Below are 23,890 nucleotides of genomic sequence, written 5' to 3'. Positions count from 1 at the left end.
ACTTGTTGATGATATTTTTATTTTCTAACTTTTCTTTGCTCTAGGTCGATCTGCTGTCCCAAAGAAGTGCCGATTTGGTGGCCGAGCTCGCCATAAAGATGGAGACGGCCAAGTCAGAGTTGGAGGCAGTCGAGAATCAGTGGGAGGCCGCCAAGGAGGCTCTTGGCCAGGAGACGGCTCGCGTCTAGGCATAGCTGGCTCGTGTAAAGGTAGAGCGCGAGGAGCTCGGCCGAGCCAAGGCCAGGTTGGAAGAGGAGTTGTCCCGGAAGACAAAGGAGGCCGATGAGCGGGCGACACTCTTGGAGATGGCCACGGCTCAGTCCGCCCTAGATAAGGAGGAGATCCAGGCCTTGAAAACTCGGGTCTGCGAGCTGGGCGATTCTCTGCTCCAGGAGAAGGCGGCGCATGAAACGACCTGTCGAGAAAAGGAAGAGGCCGAGGGCCTACTAGATGTCACCTTTGACGAGGCCATCTACATGGCCTGGTGCAAGGATAAGAGCATGAATCTCCTTGTCTTCCCCGATCCTAAGTCAAAGCGGGCCGAGTACGAGGCCAAGGAGAGGGAGGATGTAGGCCTCCGGGCGGATGCGTTGTAGGCCCGAACACTGGCCTTGTAGTTTTTATTTGTATTTTTGGCTTGTACTTAAATTTAAAACACTGCTACCTTCTCTGGTTTTTATGAAGGTTTCCTTTTGCTGTTCCAAGTAGGAATTTCATTTTGTTGCCGCGATTAACTGATTGCAAGGGTTTAGTTCCGGTTCCAACGACCTGGACTAGACCCAACACCTTAACTTTCCAAGTTTCTAATCCTGGCACCCAGTCCAGGGCCCTCGTGGCTTGGTTTAACCTGGAGTCCTGTTCTCCTTTTACCAGTTTTAGGCCCTGGCTTTGCCCTGGGATAAACCGGATGCTTTTATATCCCGGACATAATTTGTCCGGACCGGACGAGCCCTGAGCTCCGTCCTCTTTATTTTGCTCCCCTGGACATCACTTGTCCAGGACGGGACCGACAATACTCCCGGACATCGTTCGTCCGGGCGGGATCGGCTTTGGGCCCGATCATCTGTTTTATACTCTCGGACGTCGTTCGCCCGGGGTGGGACTGGCTTTGGGTCGGTCCTCTATTTTATACCCTCGGACACCGTGTCGTCCGGGGCTGGACCGGCCTTGGCACGGTCCTCTTTTACACCCTCGAACATCGTTCGTCCGGGGGTGGACCAGCCTTGGGCACGGTCCTCTTTTATACCCCCGGACATCGCTCGTCCGGGTTGGGACCAACCTTGGGCTCGGTCCTTCGTTTTTATACCCCCGGACATTGTTTGTCCGCGGTGGGACCGCCTTTAGGTCGGCCCTCTTTATTTTATACCCCCGGACATCGTTCGCCTGGGGTGGGACCGGCCTTGGCATGGTCCTCTTTTATACCCCCGGACATCGTTCATCCGAGGTGGGACCGACCTTGGGCACGGTCCTCTTTTATACCCCCGGACATCGTTCGCCCGGGGTGGGACCGGCCTTGGCACGGCCCTCTTTTATACCCCCGGACATCGTTCGTCCGGGGTGGGACCGGCCTTGGGCACGGTCCTCTTTTATATTCTACCCCCGGACATCGTTTGTCCGGGGTGGGACAGCCTTTAGGTATGGTCCTCTTTTATACCCCTGGACATCGTTCGTCCGGGGTGGGACTAGCCTTGGGCTCGGTCCTTCGTTTTTATACCCCCGGACATCGTTTGTCCAGGGTGGGACCGCCTTTAGGTCGGTCCTCTTTATTTTATACCCCTGGACATCGTTCGCCCGGGGTGGGACCGGCCTTGGCACGGTCCTCTTTTATACCCCCGGACATCGTTCGTCTGGGGTGGGACCGGCCTTGGGCACGGTCCTCTTTTATACCCCCGGACATCGTTCGCTCGGGGTGGGACCGGCCTTGGCACGGTCCTCTTTTATACCCCCGGACATCGTTCGTCCGGAGTGGGACCGGCCTTGGGCACGGCCCTCTTTTATTTTCTAACCCCGGACATCGTTTGTCCGGGGTGGGACCGCCTTTAGGTACGGTCCTCTTTTATACCCCCGGACATCGTTCGTCCGGGGTGGGACCGGCCTTGGGCTCGGTCCTTCGTTTTTATACCCCCGAACATCGTTTGTCCGAGGTGGGACAGCCTTTAGGTCGGTCCTCTTTATTTTATACCCCCGAACATCGTTCGCCCGGGGTGGGACCGACCTTGGCATGGTCCTCTTTTATACCCCCGGACATTGTTCGTCTGGGGTGGGACCGGCCTTGGGCACGGTCCTCTTTTATACCCCCGGACATCGTTCGCCCGGGGTGGGACCGGCCTTGGCACGGTCCTCTTTTATACCCCCGGACATCGTTCGTCCGGGGTGGGACCAGCCTTGGGCACGGTCCTCTTTTATTTTCTACCCCCGGACATCGTTTGTCCGGGGTGGGACCGTCTTTAGGTACGGTCCTCTTTTATACCCCCGGACATCGTTCGTCCGGGGTGGGACCGGCCTTGGGCACGGTCCTTCGTTTTTATACCCCCAGGCATCGTTTGTCCGGGGTGGGACCGCCTTTAGGTCGGTCCTCTTTATTTTATACCCCCGGACATCGTTCGCCCCGGGGTGGGACCGGCCTTGGCACGGTCCTCTTTTATACCCCCGGACATCGTTCATCCGGGGTGGGACCGGCCTTAGGCACGGTCCTCTTTTATACCCCCGGACATCGTTCGCCCGGGGTGGGACCGGCCTTGGCATGGTCCTCTTTTATACCCCCGGACATCGTTCGTCCGGGGTGAGACCGGCCTTGGGCACAGTCCTCTTTTATTTTCTACCCCCGAACATCGTTTGTCTGGGGTGGGACCGCCTTTAGGTACGGTCCTCTTTTATACCCCCGGACATCGTTCGTCCGGGGTGGGACCGACCTTGGGCACGATCCTCTTTTATACCCACGGACATCGTTCGTCCGGGGTGGGACCGACCTTGGGCACGGTCCTTCATTTTTATACCCCTGGGCATCGTTTGTCCGGGGTGGGACCGCCTTTAGGTCGGTCCTCTTTCTTTTATACCCCCGGACATCGTTCGCCTGGGGTGGGACCGGCCTTGGCACGGTCCTCTTTTACACCCCCGAATGTCGTTCGTCTGGGGCTGGACTGTGGGGTTTGCGTCTCCCGAACTATGGTCCGAGCCAGGACTAGCCTAAGCTTGCGCCCCGCCAGGTGTTTGCTTATACCTGGGATGATACCCCCCGCAAGTGAGCGGAGACAGGTCTGGGGTCACTTGAGAAATATTAGCACAGTTTTGACAATAACCCTTTATGACGTTTTGTACACGTCATTTCCATTGTTTGAAAGAAATTCTCCCTGAGGCGTACACTGTTTATAATGAAAATATTAAACTGGGAAAGGCTCCCTGACTACTGATAGTATTTACGGAGATGTTCCGCATTCCAGGCTCGCGGGACCCCCGAGCCATCGAGCCGCTTTAAGCAGTACGTTCCGGGGCACACCTCGTGTTGGATCTCGTACGACCCCTCCCAATTTGGGCCCAGAACCCCCACTCCCAGATCTTGAGTGGTAGGGAAGAATCTTCGCAAGACCAAGTTGCCGGTTTCAAACTTACGACTCCTGACTTTGGAGTTGAAGTGTTGTGCAATCTTGCCTTGATACATCTTCAGTTGCACCTGCGACTCTTCCCGGATCTCTTCGATGAGATCTAGTGATTCTTGGAGTAAGGCGTGGTTCTGGGCGGGATCATACGTGTCACGTCGGTGGGGCGGGACGGTCGTCTCGATCGGGATGACGGCTTCGCATCCATAGACCATAGAGTAGGGGGTGTGGCCGGTTGACGTCCGCTCGGTCGTCCGGTAAGCCCATAGTACGCGGGGGAGTTCCTCGTGCCATTTGCTCTTACAGGCCTGGAGCTTTTTCTTTAGTGTCCCCTTTAGGATTTTGTTCACAACTTCTGCCTGCCCGTTTGCCTGAGGTCTGGCAACTGCGGAGAAGCTCTTCACTATACCGTGCCTTTCGCAAAAATCCGTGAAGTGGGCGCTGTCGAACTGCTTCCCGTTGTCGGACACGATTTTGTAGAGGAGGCCATACCGACACACTATGTTGTTTATGACGAAATCTAAGGCCTTTTTGGAAGTGATTGTGTTCATGGGCTCTGCCTCAACCCATTTTGTGTAATAGTCCACAGCCACAATGGTGTACTTTACCCCCCCTTTCCCGGTCGGGAGGGATCCAACAAGATCGATCCCCCACACTGCAAAAGGCCAGGGGCTATTCATCAAGGTTATCTCTGTCGGGGGGGCCCGACGGACCTTCGCGTACCTCTGGCACTGTTCGCACTTGCAGACGTAATTTATACAGTCTTTCTTCATGGTCGGCCAGAAGTATCCTTGGCGCAGGATCTTTTTGGACAGACTGGGCCCGGCAGTGTGATCTCCGCAAAAACCTTCATGCACCTCATGCATGATGGCGCCTAGATCGGTCCTGGACACACACCTCAGGTAAGGCATGGACAAACCCCGGCGATAGAGCTTTCCATCCATCATGACGTAGCGGTGGACTTGATATTGGAGTTTCCTGGCAGTGGCCTAGTCGGTTGGAACTTCCCCGGCAGACAGATAGCGGATCAGCGGTCCCATCCAGGATGCGGAGTGGTCAACGGCGTGGACGGCGGGGGCCCTGATGCTCGGGACGGGGAGATGACCAGTCCGGCCAATTCTGATTCGGCGTTGGTGGCCAGCTTGGCCAGTGTATCCGCGAAGACATTCTGCTCCTAGGGGATCTGGCGGATGGAATGTACTGCGAACGCCTATAACAGCTCCCTCACTTGAGTTACGTACGCCGCCATTTTCTCTCCTTTGGTCTGATACTCCCCCGAGATTTGTCTGACGACTAGCTGGGAATCACTGTAAATTTCCAGGCTCGCTGCCCCTACCTCCCGGGCCAAGCGCAGGCCAACTAGGACAGCTTCATGCTCCGCCTCGTTGTTCAATGCTTTGAACTGGAAGCGGAGGAAATTTTGCAGTTGGTGCCCCTGTGGTGAAACCAAGATGATCCCGGCTCCGGCTCCATTCTCGTTCGAGGCTCCGTCCACAAAGATTTTCCATAGGGGCGTCGCGGGGGCTTCGGGAATATTGTCTTCCGGAGAAATCCCGGAGCATTCGACAATGAAATCGGCCAAGGCCTGTCCCTTGATGGACACCCTGGGCACGTAAGATATATCGAACTGGCTTAGCTCCATGGCCCACTTCAGGAGTCTTCCCGATGACTCGGGCTTCTGTAATACCTGCCGCAGGGGATGATTGGTTAAGACCTTTATGGCGTGGGCCTGAAAGTAAGGTCGAAGTTTTCTGGACGCCATCAGCAGGCAGAAAGTCAGCTTTTCGATCAACGGGTATCGAGATTCAGCGTCGAGCAACCGCTTGCTTATGTAGTATACCGGGAGTTGTGTCCTTTCTTCCTCTCGTACCAACGCGGCGCTGATCGCGTGCTCGGTCACGGCCAGGTATAGATACAGGGACTCCCCCTCTACCGGTTTCGCCAGGATCGGGGCTTTGGCCAGGTGTTCTTTTAGCTTCTGGAAGGCCTCCTCGCATTCGGGCGACCATTCGAAACGCTGGCTTCCCCGAAGGACGTTGAAGAACGGGATGCACTTGTCCGTGGCTTTAGAAATGAAACGGCTCAGGGCGGCTACTCGCCCCGTCAGGCTTTGCATGTCCTTGTGCTTCTGAGGAGAGGCCATGTCGATCAATGCCTTAATCTTATCCGGATTGGCCTCTATTCCCCTGAAACTTACTATGAAACCCAGGAACTTCCCGGAGGCCACGCCGAAAGTGCACTTTTTAGGATTTAGCTTCATCCCGTACTTTCGGATAACCGCGAAAGCCTCCGCCAAGTCGTCCGAATGGTTTCGGGATGTCTTAGACTTGACCAGCATATCATCGATGTATACCTCCATGTTTCGTCCTAATTGGGCTCGAAACATCCGATTGACGAGTCTTTGGTACGTTGCTCCGACATTGTTGAGTCCGAAAGGCATGACTATGTAGCAATAGATTCCCTTGTCGGTTTGGAAACTGGTGTGTTCCTGATCAGCCACGTGCATAGAGATCTGATTGTAGCCGGAGTAAGCATCCATGAAGCTCAAGATCTCGTACCCGGACGTGGCATCCACCATTTGGTTGATCCGGGGGAGCGGGAAACAGTCCTTCGGACAGGCTTTGTTGAGGTCCGTGAAGTCGACGCACGTTCTCCAGGTCCCGTTCGGCTTTGGTACCAGGACAGGGTTGGCCAGCCACACGGGGTACACAGCCTCGCGTATGAAGTTGATAGAAGACAGCTTCTCAACCTCCAACTTAAGGGTCTCGGCCCTCTCCGTCCCCAAAGGCCTGCATTTCTGGTGGATCGGGGTCGCGTTTGGGTCAATATTCAACGCGTGGCAAATGATATTGCGGTCTATCCCGGTCATGTTGGAGTGGGACCAGGCCAGAAGGTCCTGGTTATCCTTGACTTGGGTGATGACGGCGGCCCGAATGTCTGCCGGCAGGCTTTTTCCGACTTGGATGACCCAGGTTGGATCGGTTTCGCTAATGCACACCTCTTCTATTTCGTCCATTGGCTCCAAGGCGCGATCGTCCCCTATCCGCGGGTCCAGGTCGTCCTCTTCCCGGACCATCCTCTCAGCGGGCGGGAGGAGAACTGGTTCGACGGGTTCCTCCCCGACCATGAATATGGGCCGGGCGGAGACATGGTAGCACATTCGGGCGCTCTTTTGGTCTCCCCGGACGGTCCCTACCCCTCCGTTGTCGCATGGGAACTTCATGCAAAGATGGCGGATGGAGGTGATGGCCCCGAACTCGACCAGTGCAGGCCGACCAAAGATGACGTTGTAAGCGGTGGGACAGTCCACCACGACAAAGGTGCAGAACTTGAACGAGTGCTGCAATTCACCCCCCAGCGTAACCGGCAGCTGGATCTTTCCCATGGGGAGAAGCGCATCTTCGTTGAAGCCGTAAATTTGGGTCGGGCAGGACGCCAGATCCGCTTCCGTCAGGCCAATGGCGGTGAAAGCGGGTTTGAACAACAAATTGACGGAACTTCCGTCATCCACCAGCACGCGGGACACCAATTTGTTTGCGATTTGAGCGTCTATGACCAGCGGGTCATGGTGCGGAAAGTGGACGTTGCGGGTGTCGTCCTCCGTGAAGGTGATGGGGAGGTTTATCAATTTAGGGCGCTGAGCCGGAGCCTGGACAAGGGCGCAAACTTCCTGGTCGTGGTCCAGCTCGCTCAGATAACGCTTTTGGTCATTCCTTGAAGGCCCTCCCAAGTGAGGTCCGCCCGAGATGGTTGCCACATGTCCGTCAACTCGAGGGGGTGCTGCCCCGGAGGGATAAGGCATTCCGGGGCCGAGAACTTGCGCTGTGAGGGCCCCCTGAGGGGCCTGCGCTGGAAGTCCCTGTGCATACCCTCCCTGGGGGGGTATGCCCGAGTCGTTCCCAAGGCCGTGGGTTGCCCAGGGCTTGCTGACACGCCCGGGACTCCCACGGGCATCCTTACCCACTGGTGGAGGTGCCCCAGCTTGATGAGATTTTCAATCTCATCTTTGAGCTGCCGACACTCATTGGTGGTGTGGCCCACGTCCTTGAGATAGGCGCACCTTTTACTGGTGTCTCTCGGATTCCTTCCCCCCTTATACATGGGGCTAGGCTTCCGGTAGTGGACCGCCCTCTCTATCGCCAAATAGATGTTTTCCCTAGTGTCCACCAAGTTGGTGTATTCTGAATATTGGGGCTCGTAGCCCCTCTTCCCCTTCTTGGCCGGCTCAGGCCGGTTCTGGCCTTTGTCTGATCGCTTCCCCCGGGAGGGATTTACGCTTGCCTTAGTCACTCCCGTTTGTGACTGCTGGGCCACAACGGGGGCAATGCTGTGTCCTGCCGGCGTGACGCCATAACCGGAGAAGTGGGTTGACTGGGCCGGGGTGTACCTCGAGGCTGCAGGGCCGTATACCGTAGGGGTGTAACTGATTCCGGGCGTGATGGCCGGTCCCGGGGAAATGGGGGGCGTGGTGTAGGACTGTGCCGGGAACTGTCCTGTATATCCCGGAATCGCCTGAGAGACGGGATGAGGAGCCGGGGGCCACCCGAAGGCCTGGATCTGGGCTTCCTCCCAGTTGATGAATCCTTGGGCCCTCCTGATGAATTCTTCCAAGGTGGCGGCCTTGCTGTGCTGCATGTCATCCCAAAGGGGGGACCCGGCCCGGATCCCGGATTGCAGTGCCACCAGGCGCTGTCCGTCGTCGACTTTCTTCTTGGAGGCCTCCTCAGTAAAGCGCTGGATGTAGGCTCTCAATGTCTCCGCGGGGAGTTACTTAATATTGGCGAGAGCGCTGATTTGCATATCCATCCTCATGGCGGCCATGAACTGCTTTCGAAATGCTGACTGCAGCCCGGACCAGGATTGGATGGACCCTAGTTTAAGCCTCTTCCACCACTCTTCAGCGGGACCGCCCAAAGTGATCGAGAAGCAGAGGCATTTGCCGTCGTCGCTGACATGGGCCACTTTCATGAGTCGATTGTACCGGGACAGATGGTCCCTGGGGTCGGTGTTGCCAGTATAGGCAGCGAGACTTGGCATCTTGAACCCCTTGGGGAGTACGGCGTCCAGGATGTGCCTTGCGCAAGGCTCTTTATCCTCTTCGTCAGAGTCGGTGTCTGCGCCTTCTTGCTTGCGGACCAGGCGATTCGTGACCTTTTTCAATGCGCCCATCTGCTCCATGAGTTGCGTGGCCGTGCCATCCTCCAGGGGGATTCTCTCGTTCCTCCTGTCGTTGATGTTGTTTCTGAGGTCGCCGTTTCGGAGGAGGATCTTTTCCATGCGGGCCCGCTCTTTCCGGGCGTTCAGTCCATCGCGTAAATCTATCCGGGAAGTGTCGTCCTCCGAACTGAGGGTGTGACGTTCCTCGCAGCGAGGTCGTTCCCGACAGTTTTTGTTAACCGAGGTACTTGGGTGCAAAGACCTTTCCCGCCCGTCTCGCCCTGGGGCGTGTCGGGGCTGTGTATTTCGCGGCCGCGTCCCCTGCGGATCGATCAGGCGGCCTCGTCCTGGGACGGGGCGCACCTTTTCTTTCCTAGGTAGCGGCCGGGAACGGGCCCCGACTTTAGCAACGGGAGTGGTCTTTTCCCGGGTCTTCCGTCGCTCCCTGTTCGGGCATCCTTGAGCTGGCTCGGAAAAAGGCTCCGGGGGAGGGACAAGGCTGGCCCCTCTGGGGACCCCGACTTGCTCTCGTGGGGCATGTTGCCGCGTCTCAGGAAGTGGGCCAGTTGTGGGGTTGACTGTCGCACCCCGCGCGGCGAAGAGTGCTTGTAGGGCTTGGAGAGACTCTTGCATCCGTCGATGCGCCTCCGCTTGCTCAGCGATCCTGGCTTCCTGATCTAGGACTTGTTGCCTTAGTCTGGTCACCTCCAAGTCTTGCTGATCGTCGTGGGGGGTCTTGGGATCCGCAGCTTCGTCGTGGTACTCCCCCTCATTTTCATCTTCATAATACTCCTTGTTTTCCTCTTCGTATTCTGTCCCACCTTCGTAGTCTTGTGACTCATCTTGGTGAGATGTTTGAGGAGGCACGTCCTCGGGCAGACCCTAAGGGATAGGCTGCGAAGGCAGCGGGTCTCCGTTGTCCTGCTCTGGGTTGGTAGGGTCGAAGGTGGTGTGTCGCGTGTTCACCATCGTAGTAAAGGCCTGACGTTAGCACTAGCTTCCTTCAGCTCTCAATGAAAGCACCAAACTGTTAACCGAGATTTTCGGCAACTCTATTAATAACCAATATTTATTAGTAAGTATAGTGAAAACAGAAGATTAACACGGGGTTTTTACGTGGTTGGGGCGTTAACTAGCCTTAGTCCACGAGTCTATATTATTAGAGCTTGAAGAAACTTTCACAATGAAGATTTTCCTCTATATTTTGACAGAGTTCCTGCCTTTTCTCGTGGAAGAAGCGAGAGAGTTTACAGTGTTCTGTAGCTTATATTTATAGGCTTGTCGGAACACCGGGTCTGGGCCGAGTCCGACCCAGGCCCATCGGAGAAATGGATATATGTGGCCTTTCTAGTGGAGGCCCAATACAAGAGGTACAAAACACATGAATTCCAAACCAACTAAGGCCCAACCGATTGACCTTAGAGCTACGTCTCGCCCGACAAAACGACGCTTTTGGTCTGATCACTTCGAGTCACGAGGCCGATTCAGGAGACAAGACCAGTCAGAGTACTTGGCTACGCAGACCTGACACATTGGCGTGCAATCCCGAGGTGGCCTTTTCTGCAGGTGAAAAGTGGGGACAACGCCCACGTGGAGTGAGGCGGCTTCAGGGTCCTGGACGCTTGGCCCCTTCAACCGGGGGTGAGGTGATCCGGGTCCGTTTACCTTTGTCCTGCTTCGTTTACCACAGGCCTGGACCGTATCAGGGTTCGGGATCGGGACACGTAGGCCGCGGGTGGTCTAGACGCTCTGTACACCGCCCGGACTATCGTCTCGGAGGATGGACCCAGAGGGACATTCCGGACCCCTCCAACGGGCCCGGACATGAATCCCCGGTCTATACCCTTCTCCATGGACACTCTCCATACCAAGAGGCCTTGGGCCGGGCCCGCGTGCCTACATGGCCCCTGATAATGGGCCTGGACGAAGGCCCCGAGCCCACGCATGAAATGGGGATAACAATTATAATTTAAAAATACTATGAGATACAAAAATAATGTTACAATGTATAATAAACTCTATATTAAAGTGGTTTGTTAATTTAAACTTACTAAAGTAAAATGATATCTAATAAATATAAATTATAAAATATTTAAGAATGAAATATTTTTATCTTGATTAATATATAATTGTTATATTATTTTAAATAATATAATGTTAGATTAAATAATATGATAAAATGTGATTTGTCACTGACATATTATTGAGAGTTACAAAACTGGACACATGTGTGTGCCCAAATGTGACATATATTAGAGTGACAAATTTAACTCATAAATATTACCTAATAATGTGTAGATTGTATGTTACACATTTGAGTTTGAATTTCACAGAGCTGTTATATAATATGGTTGTTGAAGACATGTTTTTAACTTCCATTAGGTGTATGGAGATTACAACATCACGCGGGAAGAGATTGAGACATTTTTGGAAAAAAGTGAAAATTGGAAGCTAAAAAATGCATTGTGGCCATGGCCACTGATTATCCCTAGCTGCGACCTAGGGGACAGAGGCCAGTGGCCGCAATCACTGATACTCCTGGCCGCAGCCAGGGGTGCTGACAGCCAATTTATTTATTTTTTTTTTTTTCATTTTTTCTTATTTGAGCGGTTCTAACACTCCAAGTAACTCACAAATATTCAATAATAAATAAGTTTATTGCAAAAATAATTCAATGATTTATTTTCTGGCTGTTTAACAAACATCATTATTACACAATTTTTTCAGAAATCAAGCTTTTAGGCCTAAAAGTGTTTCAAATATTTTTTTTTGTTTTCATCTAATCGTCCCATTTTTGTATTTGCTGTGTCAAGCTGATCTTGGATCATGATGGTGGCTGGCGGGATATTGATGGCCTTGTTTCTAAGATTAAAACTCTGTATTCGTGTGTCGCTGTCTTGGTATTCTTTTTAGTCCTAGCTAGAGATACTAACACATATACTTTGTGGAAGTTGTTCTCCATGTTGTTAGTCAGACCATTTTGGATGACTTGCTCATTTCTTTGTAGTTGGTGTTAATGAAGTCTTTTTTTTTTAAAAAAACTTTTACATTCGCACACAAGCAATATTTTTAGTATTGTAATACATTTATAGTTTTTTTTAAAAATATTATTCAAACTTCAAATGAAATAGCGGTGTTTCAATTATAATATTTCATAACCAACTTTTGCATGTATAGCAATATAATGCTTAATAAATTAATTTGAAAAGAGTGGTATTTTTCAAAGAAAGAGAAAAGAGTATTGGTAGCACTATCTCTTCGTATACATATAAATAGTAATACAACTAATAATTTGGATAAGAAAATGAAATAATAATTGATTACATGTGAAGCTAGCTAGCACAAAATGCAGTCATCAGTCATGTGAAGTGTGAATACGTATTATAAAATACAGTAAATTATTTGAAAGAATTAATTAATTAATTAGTTTGACACAAAAGCCAATTGACTTATAGTTTCATCTAATTATAAACATCACGTGCTTGAAGCATAAGTTATGCACTTGAATATATTGGATACATGCATGCTATACCTATATGTATATTGAACTAATCATTATGTTATATATGCATTTTATAAATGATTAATCTTAATTATTTAATTTTTATATATTTATAATTCTATATTACATCGATCTTATAGTGAAATTAGTGGACTAATTAGATTTTAGATAAATTAATGTATAGTTTGTAATAGAAACTTGTATAGGCAAAATTACGTATACATATATATATATATATATTTATATGAGTATAACCACAAAGCACATATATACCACTTGATGCAGTATTCTATTATTATGATATATACTGCGTTAATCGTTGTTGGGCACTATAAATATCCCTTAGCAATATTCACTATATATATATCATCATTTAATTATTAGCCTAACATAAAGATCATGTGCATAAGAAGAGCCTAATATATTTGTATAGAATGTAGAAGAGCGTAGGTCAACAAAAATCACATGGAAATGGATGAGCCCTTATATTCGATCATAATTATTCATATATATACATTATATATGTATATATTTATACAGTTATTTTTAAATTGATCAATAATAGTAGTATATATACTGTGTTCATGCATGGCAATGGCATTGGTATGATAAATTAATTAATAGTTTAAACAATTTGCCAAATAATATTCAAGATTCAATATTAGTCATTGGTTTGTGTGCTTATAATTAAATGTCGGATTAATAATTAGATCAAGTGCAAATGAAATTTTGGCACTTGGAAAAGGATCCTGTATATTAATAAATCATGAATGAAGCAACATACTTATACTTATAATTTTTATATACATAAAATAGATATTGAAATACAATAACAATATGTATTTAATATTTATTTAGTCAATCATATAATTGATGAAATAATGGAGGTGCCGTGGATGGAGGCGAAATCTTCTCAAGTCCTATTTGTATTCATATTGACACATACAGGAACAGCCGCCTAATTATAATTACTAGTACGTATACGTACGCGCATCCCAACAAATTAACATATGGCTACCCTAGCTGCCTACGTACCTATTATCATTTTCTATATATTTTTAATTGTCTGGTAGAAAATCAGAATTAATTAAGCAACAAATTACAGGAAGAAAAGAAAATGAAAAGAAAAGAGAAGATGATGATGATGATGATGTTAAGGCCGATTTCTACTCCGTTTAATGCTCCGTTCATTATTAATTTTAATTTATAGCAAAAGAAAAAAAGAGTGAGATTATTAGGTATGTAGTACATCAAGAACCACAAGGAGAGGACCACAGTATAATCTTCTTTTCACCCAATCTAATTCTAATTAATATTATTTGTATCCTAATTCAAATTTATATATATATATATATACCCTTTAATTATTTCCTTACGTACTTATACTAATTTCTCACTCAAACTTCTGGATCTTGCCTAATAAAAACAAGGTAACGAACCATACTTTTAGTTAATTCCAATATGATTTATAATACATTAATGCAATTAATAAATTTATATTACTATTGATAACTTAGGAATTTGGAGATTGATCGTCTATTAACACAAAATTAGTTAACAGAAAGAGAAGGGAATGCAATGATTAATTATTATATATGCATATATATATATATATTGATCTCATTTTAATTAAAGCACAAATTTCTTTTTGGGCATTACAAGCAAGTATTATTGGCATGTGGGATGTTTCGCTTAGCTATATCTCTGTCATGACTCATGACTCTTATTATCCTTATTATTATAACCGTCGCAGCTTTATTCTTTATTTAATATTAACATTAATATGTCATATAACTCTCAAAAGTAGCCTATATATGTTTTTCTAATATTATACATATAAAAACAAAACCTTATACGCCAACTATTAATTAAGATATACGAACCAATTTAATGCTGTTTGCTTTGATGTGTATAAAATTGCTGTGACGTCTCCATATTTAACTGCCTAGCTATAGTTGGCTAAACACCATAACCATGTATATGAATATAGAATATATATATATATACATGAAAGTACATACCAATCATTGAAGGCTATAGCTTATTAAAATTGATGAGTAGCTGATTCTGAGGCTTGTACCAGCAGAGCTTAAGTTTGTAGATGCATTGCATGGTAATATATATTTAGGTAATATACTAGTGTGTACTAGATTAATCATTAGTTTATGTTTCTGTATATATGATTTATTATATGCACGGCATTTATCATAAGGGAAATTTTAGTATCTGTGTACTATTACATTTTAATCCTAGGACTATTCACATTTTTAATTTGGAGCTAAACTTTCAGCAAGTAACCAAAATATCCATGTAATAATATCTTCTTTCATAAACATGGGAGCACTCCATCTTCTGCGATCTTCATTTGAAAATATTATAACGTTCCCTGTAATGTTATCCTCTGTTCCACCAGGACGACTAGAGCTGGTCCTAGGTGTCCGGAGTCCTTAACTTGGTAGGTTCGCCCTTACAATAGGACGTATTGGCTGTTTTTGTACTTGTTCGACTTGCAAATCATCATACCTGTCAATTAACACTTCTGCACAATAATATGCCTCTAAATCGTACATCGAACCCTCATAAAATTAAGCTATTGGATCATCATTCACATAGGGGTCATATTCATATTGGTTGTCCCTCAAGTCACTAATAGGACCTCCCACAGGATCTCTCTCGGGTCTAACAGTACCCACAGGATCAACACCAATAGTACCTACAGGATCTCCTACAAGATCTCTTTCTGGAACAAAAGTGTCCACCTTACTATACGAACTTTATTAACATTGGGACTGAGAGTGGAATATGGATCTGAAATGACAATCTTCTTAATAGAAGTGACACACAAGGCAATCATTTATTTCGTTGTTACTCCTAAGAATGCACGGACACCAAGATCACTTTCAACATGAACATGTGTAAACAATTGGTTGCCGCATGTGTAAGGAACCTCCTATTTCAACCCATACATCTTTTTATCAACATGAAGTTCCTTGTGCAATATGTCAAGAAATTACAAGTACGTTAAGTTATTCTCCATTGGTATCACCGTGCATTGAGCATCCTTGAAAATCCACTTCATCCATTCTATTTCCCAAACACCATTGTAGGATACAAATATGTAAACAACGGAACCCGTGATGAAAAAAAACCAAGAAATTGTTAAAAAAATTGTAATTTTTTTTTAGGTTTAAAAAAGAAATCCATTGAGCTATAATCAAACCTACATCGAGCAACAGGTTTTTAAACCGAACATAACCCTAACCAACATTTCATCATGCCCTTATCGAGCACCATATATCGAGCCACAATCGAGCAACATTGAGATCTTAACAGAACCTACACCATCTGTCTATTATTGAGCCCCTATCAAGCTCCCATCAAGCGCGTATCGAGAAACTATTAAAGCACATAGCCTAGGGTCCAATCAAACCCCTATCGAGTTACCATCGAGCACTATCGAGAAATAAATGCTAAACTTATCGATCGAGCCACTATCAAGCAGCATCCAGCTCACAACTCAACAGTCTTCTACATATCATCGAGCCCCTATCAAGCTCCTATCGAGCAAAAATGTTGCAGAAAACATAGAAAACCCAGAATAACATAGATTGCGAATTCTCTCTAACAAACCCAAAAAACACACTAATATAGGCTCAGATTTGTTTGAAATAGCAAAAAAAAAAAACAAACAATACCAAACATAAAAAAATGAACAATCTTCTTACCCATGATTTTTCTTCTCCAAAATCCCTCAAAATGAATGTTGTCTTTGATATTGTGATCTTTATAAAGATAATAGAGATGAATAACAACAATTTCAGCAATAAATTTGTCACTCATCGCGGGTGTTGGTGAGGGTTTCGTGAGAGAGAAATAGAAAGAGAGAGGAGGAGAGAGTTTTGGTGTTCTTGATATAATGAAAGGAATATTTTTGGGTAGATGAGAAATGTTTAGCATCAAAATGAAGTGGAAATAGTGGTACTATTTTTTTTTGTAATAATAGAGATTATTAAGCATAAATAGTGAAATTTCCCTAAGATACACTTTTCTTTTCTTTTCTTTTCTTTTCTTTTGAGTAGTTGTACTGTATACACACATACTTTATACAATTGTAACCTTTCTTTGTGGACAAGTAGTTGTAATCCCCAGATGGCATTCAAATTGGTATTATTATTAAAAAAGAATTACCGCAAATTAAGCTAAAAGGAGCTAGGCAAAGTTTTTCTAATAAGGAACTAAAAGAATCACATCTTTCGATATAGAATCATTCTATCCATATATATATAACCAAAACAATTTTTTTTTTATATATGTATAAATACATCATCAATATGAAGTGTCTATAAATACAGCCTCAAAACCCTTCAACTTCTTCAAAACTACTACTCAATCTCTCTTCTCTTTATATATATAAATACCCTCTTCCAATCTCATTCACATACATAATAATTAGACACAATTATCTCCGTAACTTTTTTATTATAATAATCAGATGGGAAGATCCTTAGAATTGGTTGTTGCTGTTGTTGTAGTGTGTGCGGTGGCCTTGCTGTTAGGAAGCAGAGCAGCCGCAGCAGCACCAGTAGTGGTGTCGACATACAACGTGGTGAGTTTAGGAGGCAAAGGCGACGGGAAGACAGAGTCCAGCAAGGCGTTCCTGGCAGCATGGGGCAAAGCCTGTAGTTCCACCAATCCGGCGGTGGTATACGTGCCCCCAGGGAGGTTCTTGCTGAAGAATGTGGTGTTCAGTGGGCAATGCAAGAACAAGGCTATCACCTTCCGCATTGCAGGAACACTGGTCGCACCAACTGACTACCGGCTCATTGGCAACGCTGCTAATTGGATCCTCTTTCAGTATGTCAATGGGGTTACCATTTCTGGCGGAATCCTTGACGGTCAAGGCACTTCTCTCTGGAACTGCAAGAACTCACCCAAGACTAATTGCCCCCCCGGAGCCACGGTACGACTGTCTCACACTACTCTATTATACATATATTTGACTTTTTCACTTCATTATAATAATGAACTAATAACTAATGTATACTGTTACAGACGCTGGGATTTTCCAACTCAAACAACGTAAAAGTCTTAGGAGTAACTTCCCTTAACAGCCAGATGTTCCACATCGTCATCAACGGTTGCAACAACGTTAAACTACAAGGCGTCAAGATCACGGCCCCCGGAAACAGCCCCAACACCGATGGCATCCACGTTCAGCTCTCCACCGGCGTCACAATCCTCAACACCAAGATCGGAACAGGAGACGACTGCGTATCCATAGGCCCCGGCACCGCCAACCTTTGGATCGAGAGCGTGACGTGTGGACCCGGCCACGGAATCAGCATAGGGAGCCTGGGAAAGGACGCCACGGAGGCCGGCGTCCAGAACGTGACGGTGAGAACGGTGACGTTTAGGGGGACCCAAAACGGGGTGAGGATAAAGTCGTGGGGGAGGGAGAGCAGCGGGTTCGCGAGGAAGATTGTGTTCCAGCATGTGGCGATGGTGAACGTTCAGAATCCAATCGTGATCGACCAGAATTACTGCCCGAGAAACGACGGGTGCCCGGGGAAGGTGTCGGGGGTGAAAGTGAGCGATGTGACGTACCAAGACATTCACGGGACCTCAGCGACGGAGGTGGCGGTGAAGTTCGATTGCAGCGCTGTAAATCCATGTAGCAGAATCCAGTTGCAGGATGTGAAGCTTACTTTCAACAATAACAATCGGATTACTACTGCACAAGCTTCTTGTAGCCACGCCGCCGGAACCGCTTCTGGGATGATCCAGCCTTCAAGTTGTTTGTAATCACCATCATCATCTGATTATAGATTTACAGTTCACTATTATTGTAATTTGCTTGAGCCCGTGGCGTGAACATCAGGGACAGGGTGCTTTGCTTAATTCATTCCACCTTGGTCTGGCCTGGCCTTGCATATTAGTTTCTTATTATACATAATTAGTCTCTAATTTTATAGTACTATATCATTTTCTTTCATTTATGTTTCTTCTATCTTATTAATTTGTCAATGTTTAAAATTATTATTGTAAATGTTTTCATTTCTGATCGTCTACCTACAGCTACAAGGATATTCTACAGATAAGAATTACACAGTGCGAATGTTAATTGGAAATCAGACTTAAAATTTCGAAGTCAACGTCATATGCTTTGCACATAGAATTCTTTTAGGGAAATAAATATAGATTTGGATCTTGTGAGTCTTGTAAGGTAGGCATATTTTTCCCACGAGGACCACCGATGGGGCGGGAAATCCCGTCTAATAAATGACGAAGGAGGCTAGACTAGAATAATTTTAAATCCTTTGGGCCTTATATGTTAGGGGGATAAGAATTAAAATTGCGATAATATATCTTAATTTCACTTTTGGTACAAAAAAGTGAACTAGATTTATTGAAAACAATGCACATTGCATATATAACCCAACTTAAGTTGTACTCTATTTTTTATATTTAAACATTGAGTTTTTTCTGTAAACATTTCATTATATTTTATTCTTTTTTTAATTTATATATAATATTTTTAATAATTAATTTTAAAATATTAATATATTTATTTTAAATAATTAATTGACAAATGTCCAATTTTTTAAAAATTATTTTGTACTTTATTTTAGTTTTTATAATTCTTTATAAAATACCCTCTATCTAAAAATTCGATCTCCTCTCTAAAAATTTCAACCAATTGTTTATATTTTTCGACCAGTTGTCTAAAGTATCGAAAGGTATTTTACAAAAAAAAAATATCTAGATTAAGGTAAAATGCAAAATAATTTAAAAAAAACTATCTTGCCAAGTGACCGTTTAAGTATTTTAGTAAATGTAGTAGACAAAATCTGTCTGCTTGATAAAAAAAAGTCAAACAAACAGTCAGTCAGCTCAATAAGCTATCCTAATTAGCCAATAAGGCCCAAACCCATGTAAATAGACTCGCATATACAATGTGCCATCCAAACGCCCAAAATCATACCCGAACCCCAACCAGAACCTGGATACGCTCAGTCAGCCAGGGACCTTGAAACAATCAAGGCGCCAACCACATTCGTCGAGAATTTCGGAAAGAAACCACTTGGAGCGAGTCAAATGAATCAAAAAGACAGAGGAGAACGGAACGAAAAGGAGGACAATAAATAAGACCATCAATGGTTGAGAATGGGGGATCGGATAATCACTTGACTCTCTTTACTCTCTAATTGAAACGAAGGCTACTCTTTTTCTGAGCGATCCAGTCAAGCAAGACAAGTCAGTTAGTCTAATTGGACTTGACCCCATCGCTCGACCCCTCCGTCATCGCCATCGTCACTCTAACCATTCTACTACTCATCCATCCATCGTTATTTCATTATTTATATCATAATTTTATTGTTTTCAATTAGCTTTCATTACAACCCGACTAACTTGAGCGTCGGAGTCCCTTTGGCTGACACCTCACTGGTGCTCTCAATTGAACTCTCGTCTCTTTCTCTTTGTTCTTGACAGGTTGCTGGTGCCCGTCTAATCAATTGTAGGAAATCACTTCTACAGTAAAAATTATTTATTTTAAATGAAATTGTTTTTTTTAAATATCAATATTTTTATTATGTTAATTTTATAATTCATTTTTTTATAATTTTTATTTTAAAAAAGTAGTCTGATCGAGTCTAGTACCAAACATATAAATAAATTCAACTAATCCTTTCTACTTTAGTTTATTCCTTTCTCTAGTCCAATCCATCGTACTAAACGGGCTCCACCATCCCCACCTCGACGAGGCCCGTTTAAGATTTTATATATTTTTGTAATATTTTATACGTATTTTATATTTTTTTTTATGTGTTATTGTAGTATATTAGTAATTTTTTTAATATTTTAAATTTTATTTGGGATAATATTTCGTATTTGAAATCAAAATATTGTGCAATATTTTAAAAGGGATTTTTACATTTATATACATAGAATCTAAAATATTTACGAAATTACCTTCAACCAATTTTTTTACACAAATATCAGAGCCACATTAGCATAACATACTAGATTTTGAAAGAAAGAAAAAAAAAAAAGAAATCCCACTTCCCAATATTTGTTTTGTTTTTTTTATTGTAAAAAGTTACATTTTGGTTGTACATTTTGTTTATTACCTCCAAAACTTATTTGTAAACATCTTAATATATCAATTAGTTATTTTTAGGTTATATTATGGTATCTTATTATTTGAGATATATTTTGGTGACCTTCAAGTTTATTTTAGAAACTAATGAGTTGTTATATAGTATAATAAATTACCATATAGTATATGAATATAAAAATAAATTTAGTATACTATACGGTAACTTTTAAATGAAAATTTAAATGATTTTAGTCACTCATGTAATTTACATATCTTATTATTTAAGATACTTTTACGTTACCTTCAAGTCTATTTTAGGAACGAATTAGTTATAATATAGTATAAAAAGTTACTCTTATTATTCCAAGTTAACATGAATAGCTTATTAAAAAAATGATACTATATATTTAGTATACTGCGTAGTTACATTTAAAAGCTACATTTAAGTTGCTTTTAAAATCATTTAAGATACCAATTGGTTACATTTTGATATGTGACTAAATTTTTGGGTATGCCACAAATTTAAAGCAATCAACGAACTTAGCGAGTTACCAAAAATAATATTTTTATGTTCTATTTAAAAGTTATCAAACAATATCCTAAAAAAATTATTTTAAAAAAATTACTTAAAATGTTTAGATATGGGTAAATTTTAAATGTAAAATAAGAATACACTTTTTGGTATATTAAATTTTGTGTAAGCTTAAAATTTAGTTACTTTTTAGTTAACAAAATATAAAAAGAGACTAAAATGTTGCTTTTTGTTCTGGTTATCTTCTATGGCGAAGGCTTTTACACTACTAGAAATATAGGCTTTTACTTTGTTTTTTATACATAGAATATAAAAAAACTGAAGTAAAAGCCTTTCAATGAGTTTTTACTTCACTTTTGGGAACAGTAGAACATAAAAATAGGCTATTACTTCGGTTTCTTAAAAAAACAAAATTAAAATAGAAAATGAGCAAAGGCCATGTTTGGTTTGCACACTATATTGGGGCTTTTCACTTCGGTTTTTATGAAAAAACCGAAGTGAAAAGTGGAGCAAACCAAACGCGGCCCTGAAGGCTTTTACTTCGATTCTTATATAAAAACCAAAGTAGAAATAGTACTTTCTACTTCGGTTCTTATATAAAAACCGAAGTAAAAAGGGTACTTTCTACTTCGGTTTTTATATAAGAACCGAAGTAAAAGAGTTTTAATACCCTTAATATATAGCTCTCGCCTTATTCGTCTCTCTGAAGCAAAAATTCCAAACGCCAAACCCATAAAACCTCAATTGTTGTCGTACTCCCACGAGAGTTTTACTAAATATAACATTTTTTATGTTCTTTTTACCATTTGAAACCCTTTTTCTTACTTAAAAACAGAAATACTAGTTTCATTTTTATTTTTGAGGGAGAGAATAAAGATTGGGTATTTTTAGGGTCCGAAAATGGGTATTGTTATTGGGTTTTGACTGGTTTTCTTACATTAAAATGTGTTCTTGAGCTTCAAAAAAGGTATGAATCACTAAATCTTTGTTTGTATGATTTTTTTTTCTATATTATTTTCAGATTTTTTTTTCTTATAGATATAATGTATTTATTATATATAGGTTTTAGAGTTGCTAATAATATTGATTTAGAGGTTATTTTGAACATCAAAGAAGGTTTGTTACCTTAAAACTTTGTTTGTGTTAATTTTTTTTTTATATTATTCCGAATTTAATACTTATTTTTTAGTATATTTGTGTTATATTTTTTTTATTTATTTTGTTATTTTATATAATGTTATTAATTATATATATTAGTAAAATTTAAAAATTGTTGTGACTTGCTATTTAAATTTATAAACATAGCTTCAGTAGGTAATATTGTTGCCAATGTTAGAACATGAAATGTTTGAATTATTAGTGACATTTGTTTTTTATTTTCTATAACTAGCTAGCTTGATATGTTGTTTGATGATTATGTAACTAGTTTAATTAATTATGTAATTGATTTTTATTTGTTTTTGTTTAAGCTTTTTAGTAGGGTTGTTGATTTAGTTGCCAATTTGGTATTGATTTTGGATGACTTCAAGAGTAATATTGGAGGTGAGTAATCTTTAAATTTTATTTATTACTATTGCAATATTTATTTATAAAATTAGAGTTAAATCATGCATGTTTTACTTTAGTGAAGTATGTTCTGGGAAATTTGTTGTTGGCGGTGATATAAGGATGGAATTATGTGTGTTAATTTTGTATTTGTTTGTGTTGAATTTATATATAATTATAAAATTGGGATATGCTACAAAAACAAAAGAAACTCTGCCAATTTTATATAGATTTTATTAATTGTTTTCCTTTTTCAATTCGCACACTATGTCGAGATATTTTGTGTGTTATTTACAAGTTTTTAAAAATTTTGGAGATGTTAAAATGCAGTTGTTATGCTGCTGAATTTTTGTTAGACTTAGGAAAATTTAATAATTAAACTTCAATTATGTTGGATGTCCTAGAAAAAAGAACTAGGAGTGGAAGATGTAGAGGGATATGAAATTTGGATAAGAGCGCGAGAAACGAAGAAGACTCTTGTCGAATATAATTTGGACAAAAAAATTGAAGAAAAAGTTGTAAGTGTTTTAAAGCAAAGTAGGAATTTTTTTTAAGTGTTGTTACAAGTTACTAATTTAATCTATCATTCGTTTGTTTCGTAGAATGAATTAAATGACAAAGTTACTAGTATCCAAATTTTCGCCAAGGGTCGGGAGGACATCTTGCCAATCCAACAAGAATAGTTAAGCCGATTGATGATTTCAATTTATTAGTAAGGCTATTTTGTTTATACATACATTTAGTTTTATGTGAATGCATATATAAATGTTTAGGCTATTTTACTTAATTACAATTATGTGAATGTATATATGAATGATTATGTTATTCTATTTAACAATTATGTGAATGTATAAATATTTTATTTTATAAGAATTTTAATTCTAAGTGTATAAATTTTGTGATTTTTATTTCTGTTATAAATTAAATGAAAATAAACCAATTTCAATTGTAAAAATATATATAACTATAAATTCATATAATTAGACTATTTAAAAAAAATTAGGGCAAAAAAAAAAAAAAAAGAATTGAGCCATTTAAAAATAATTAGAAATAATTATTAAAAAAGGGAGGCTTTCTACTTCGGTTATTATGTAAAAACCAAAGTAGAAAGTGGTGATTCTACTTCGGTTTTTACATAATAACCGAAGTAGAAAGTGCCCACCAAGGAAGCGTACCCCACTTTCTACTTCGGTTATTATGTAAAAACCGAAGTAGAATCCCCACTTTCTACTTCGCTTTTTACATAATAACTGAAGTAGAAAGCCTATTTTTCACTTCGGTTTTTAACTACTTTTTACTTCCCTCCGAACTACTGCGGTTTCGAATTTTAGCGAAAACCGAAGTAAATCCAACTTAAAAACCGAAGTAAAAGTCTTCTTTTTCTTGTTGTGCGAAAAAACATATGATTTCCACATATCAAAATGATCACCTTGAAGAGTAGGTCGCAATTGTAACACTCT

At 42.5% G+C, this 23,890-nt stretch overlaps 1 protein-coding gene across 1 annotated transcript in view; it reads left to right on the top strand.

Moving 5' to 3' along the window:
- LOC133795211 (polygalacturonase-like) overlaps positions 1–18,057 on the top strand; it is a 45,662-nt gene extending 27,605 nt beyond the window's left edge. Inside the window, exons 3-4 of the mRNA XM_062232668.1 lie at positions 16,748–17,215; positions 17,308–18,057. Of these exons, the coding sequence (XP_062088652.1) occupies positions 16,748–17,215; positions 17,308–18,057 (1,218 nt within the window). The remainder of the gene's footprint in view (positions 1–16,747; positions 17,216–17,307) is intronic.
- Positions 18,058–23,890: the final 5,833 nt, after the last annotated feature.

The sequence above is a fragment of the Humulus lupulus genome, chromosome 8, assembly GCF_963169125.1.
Source record: "Humulus lupulus chromosome 8, drHumLupu1.1, whole genome shotgun sequence".
Classification (NCBI taxonomy): domain Eukaryota; kingdom Viridiplantae; phylum Streptophyta; class Magnoliopsida; order Rosales; family Cannabaceae; genus Humulus; species Humulus lupulus.
Note: the sequence above shows the minus strand (reverse complement) of the source record. Positions and strands in the feature narration are given on the sequence as shown.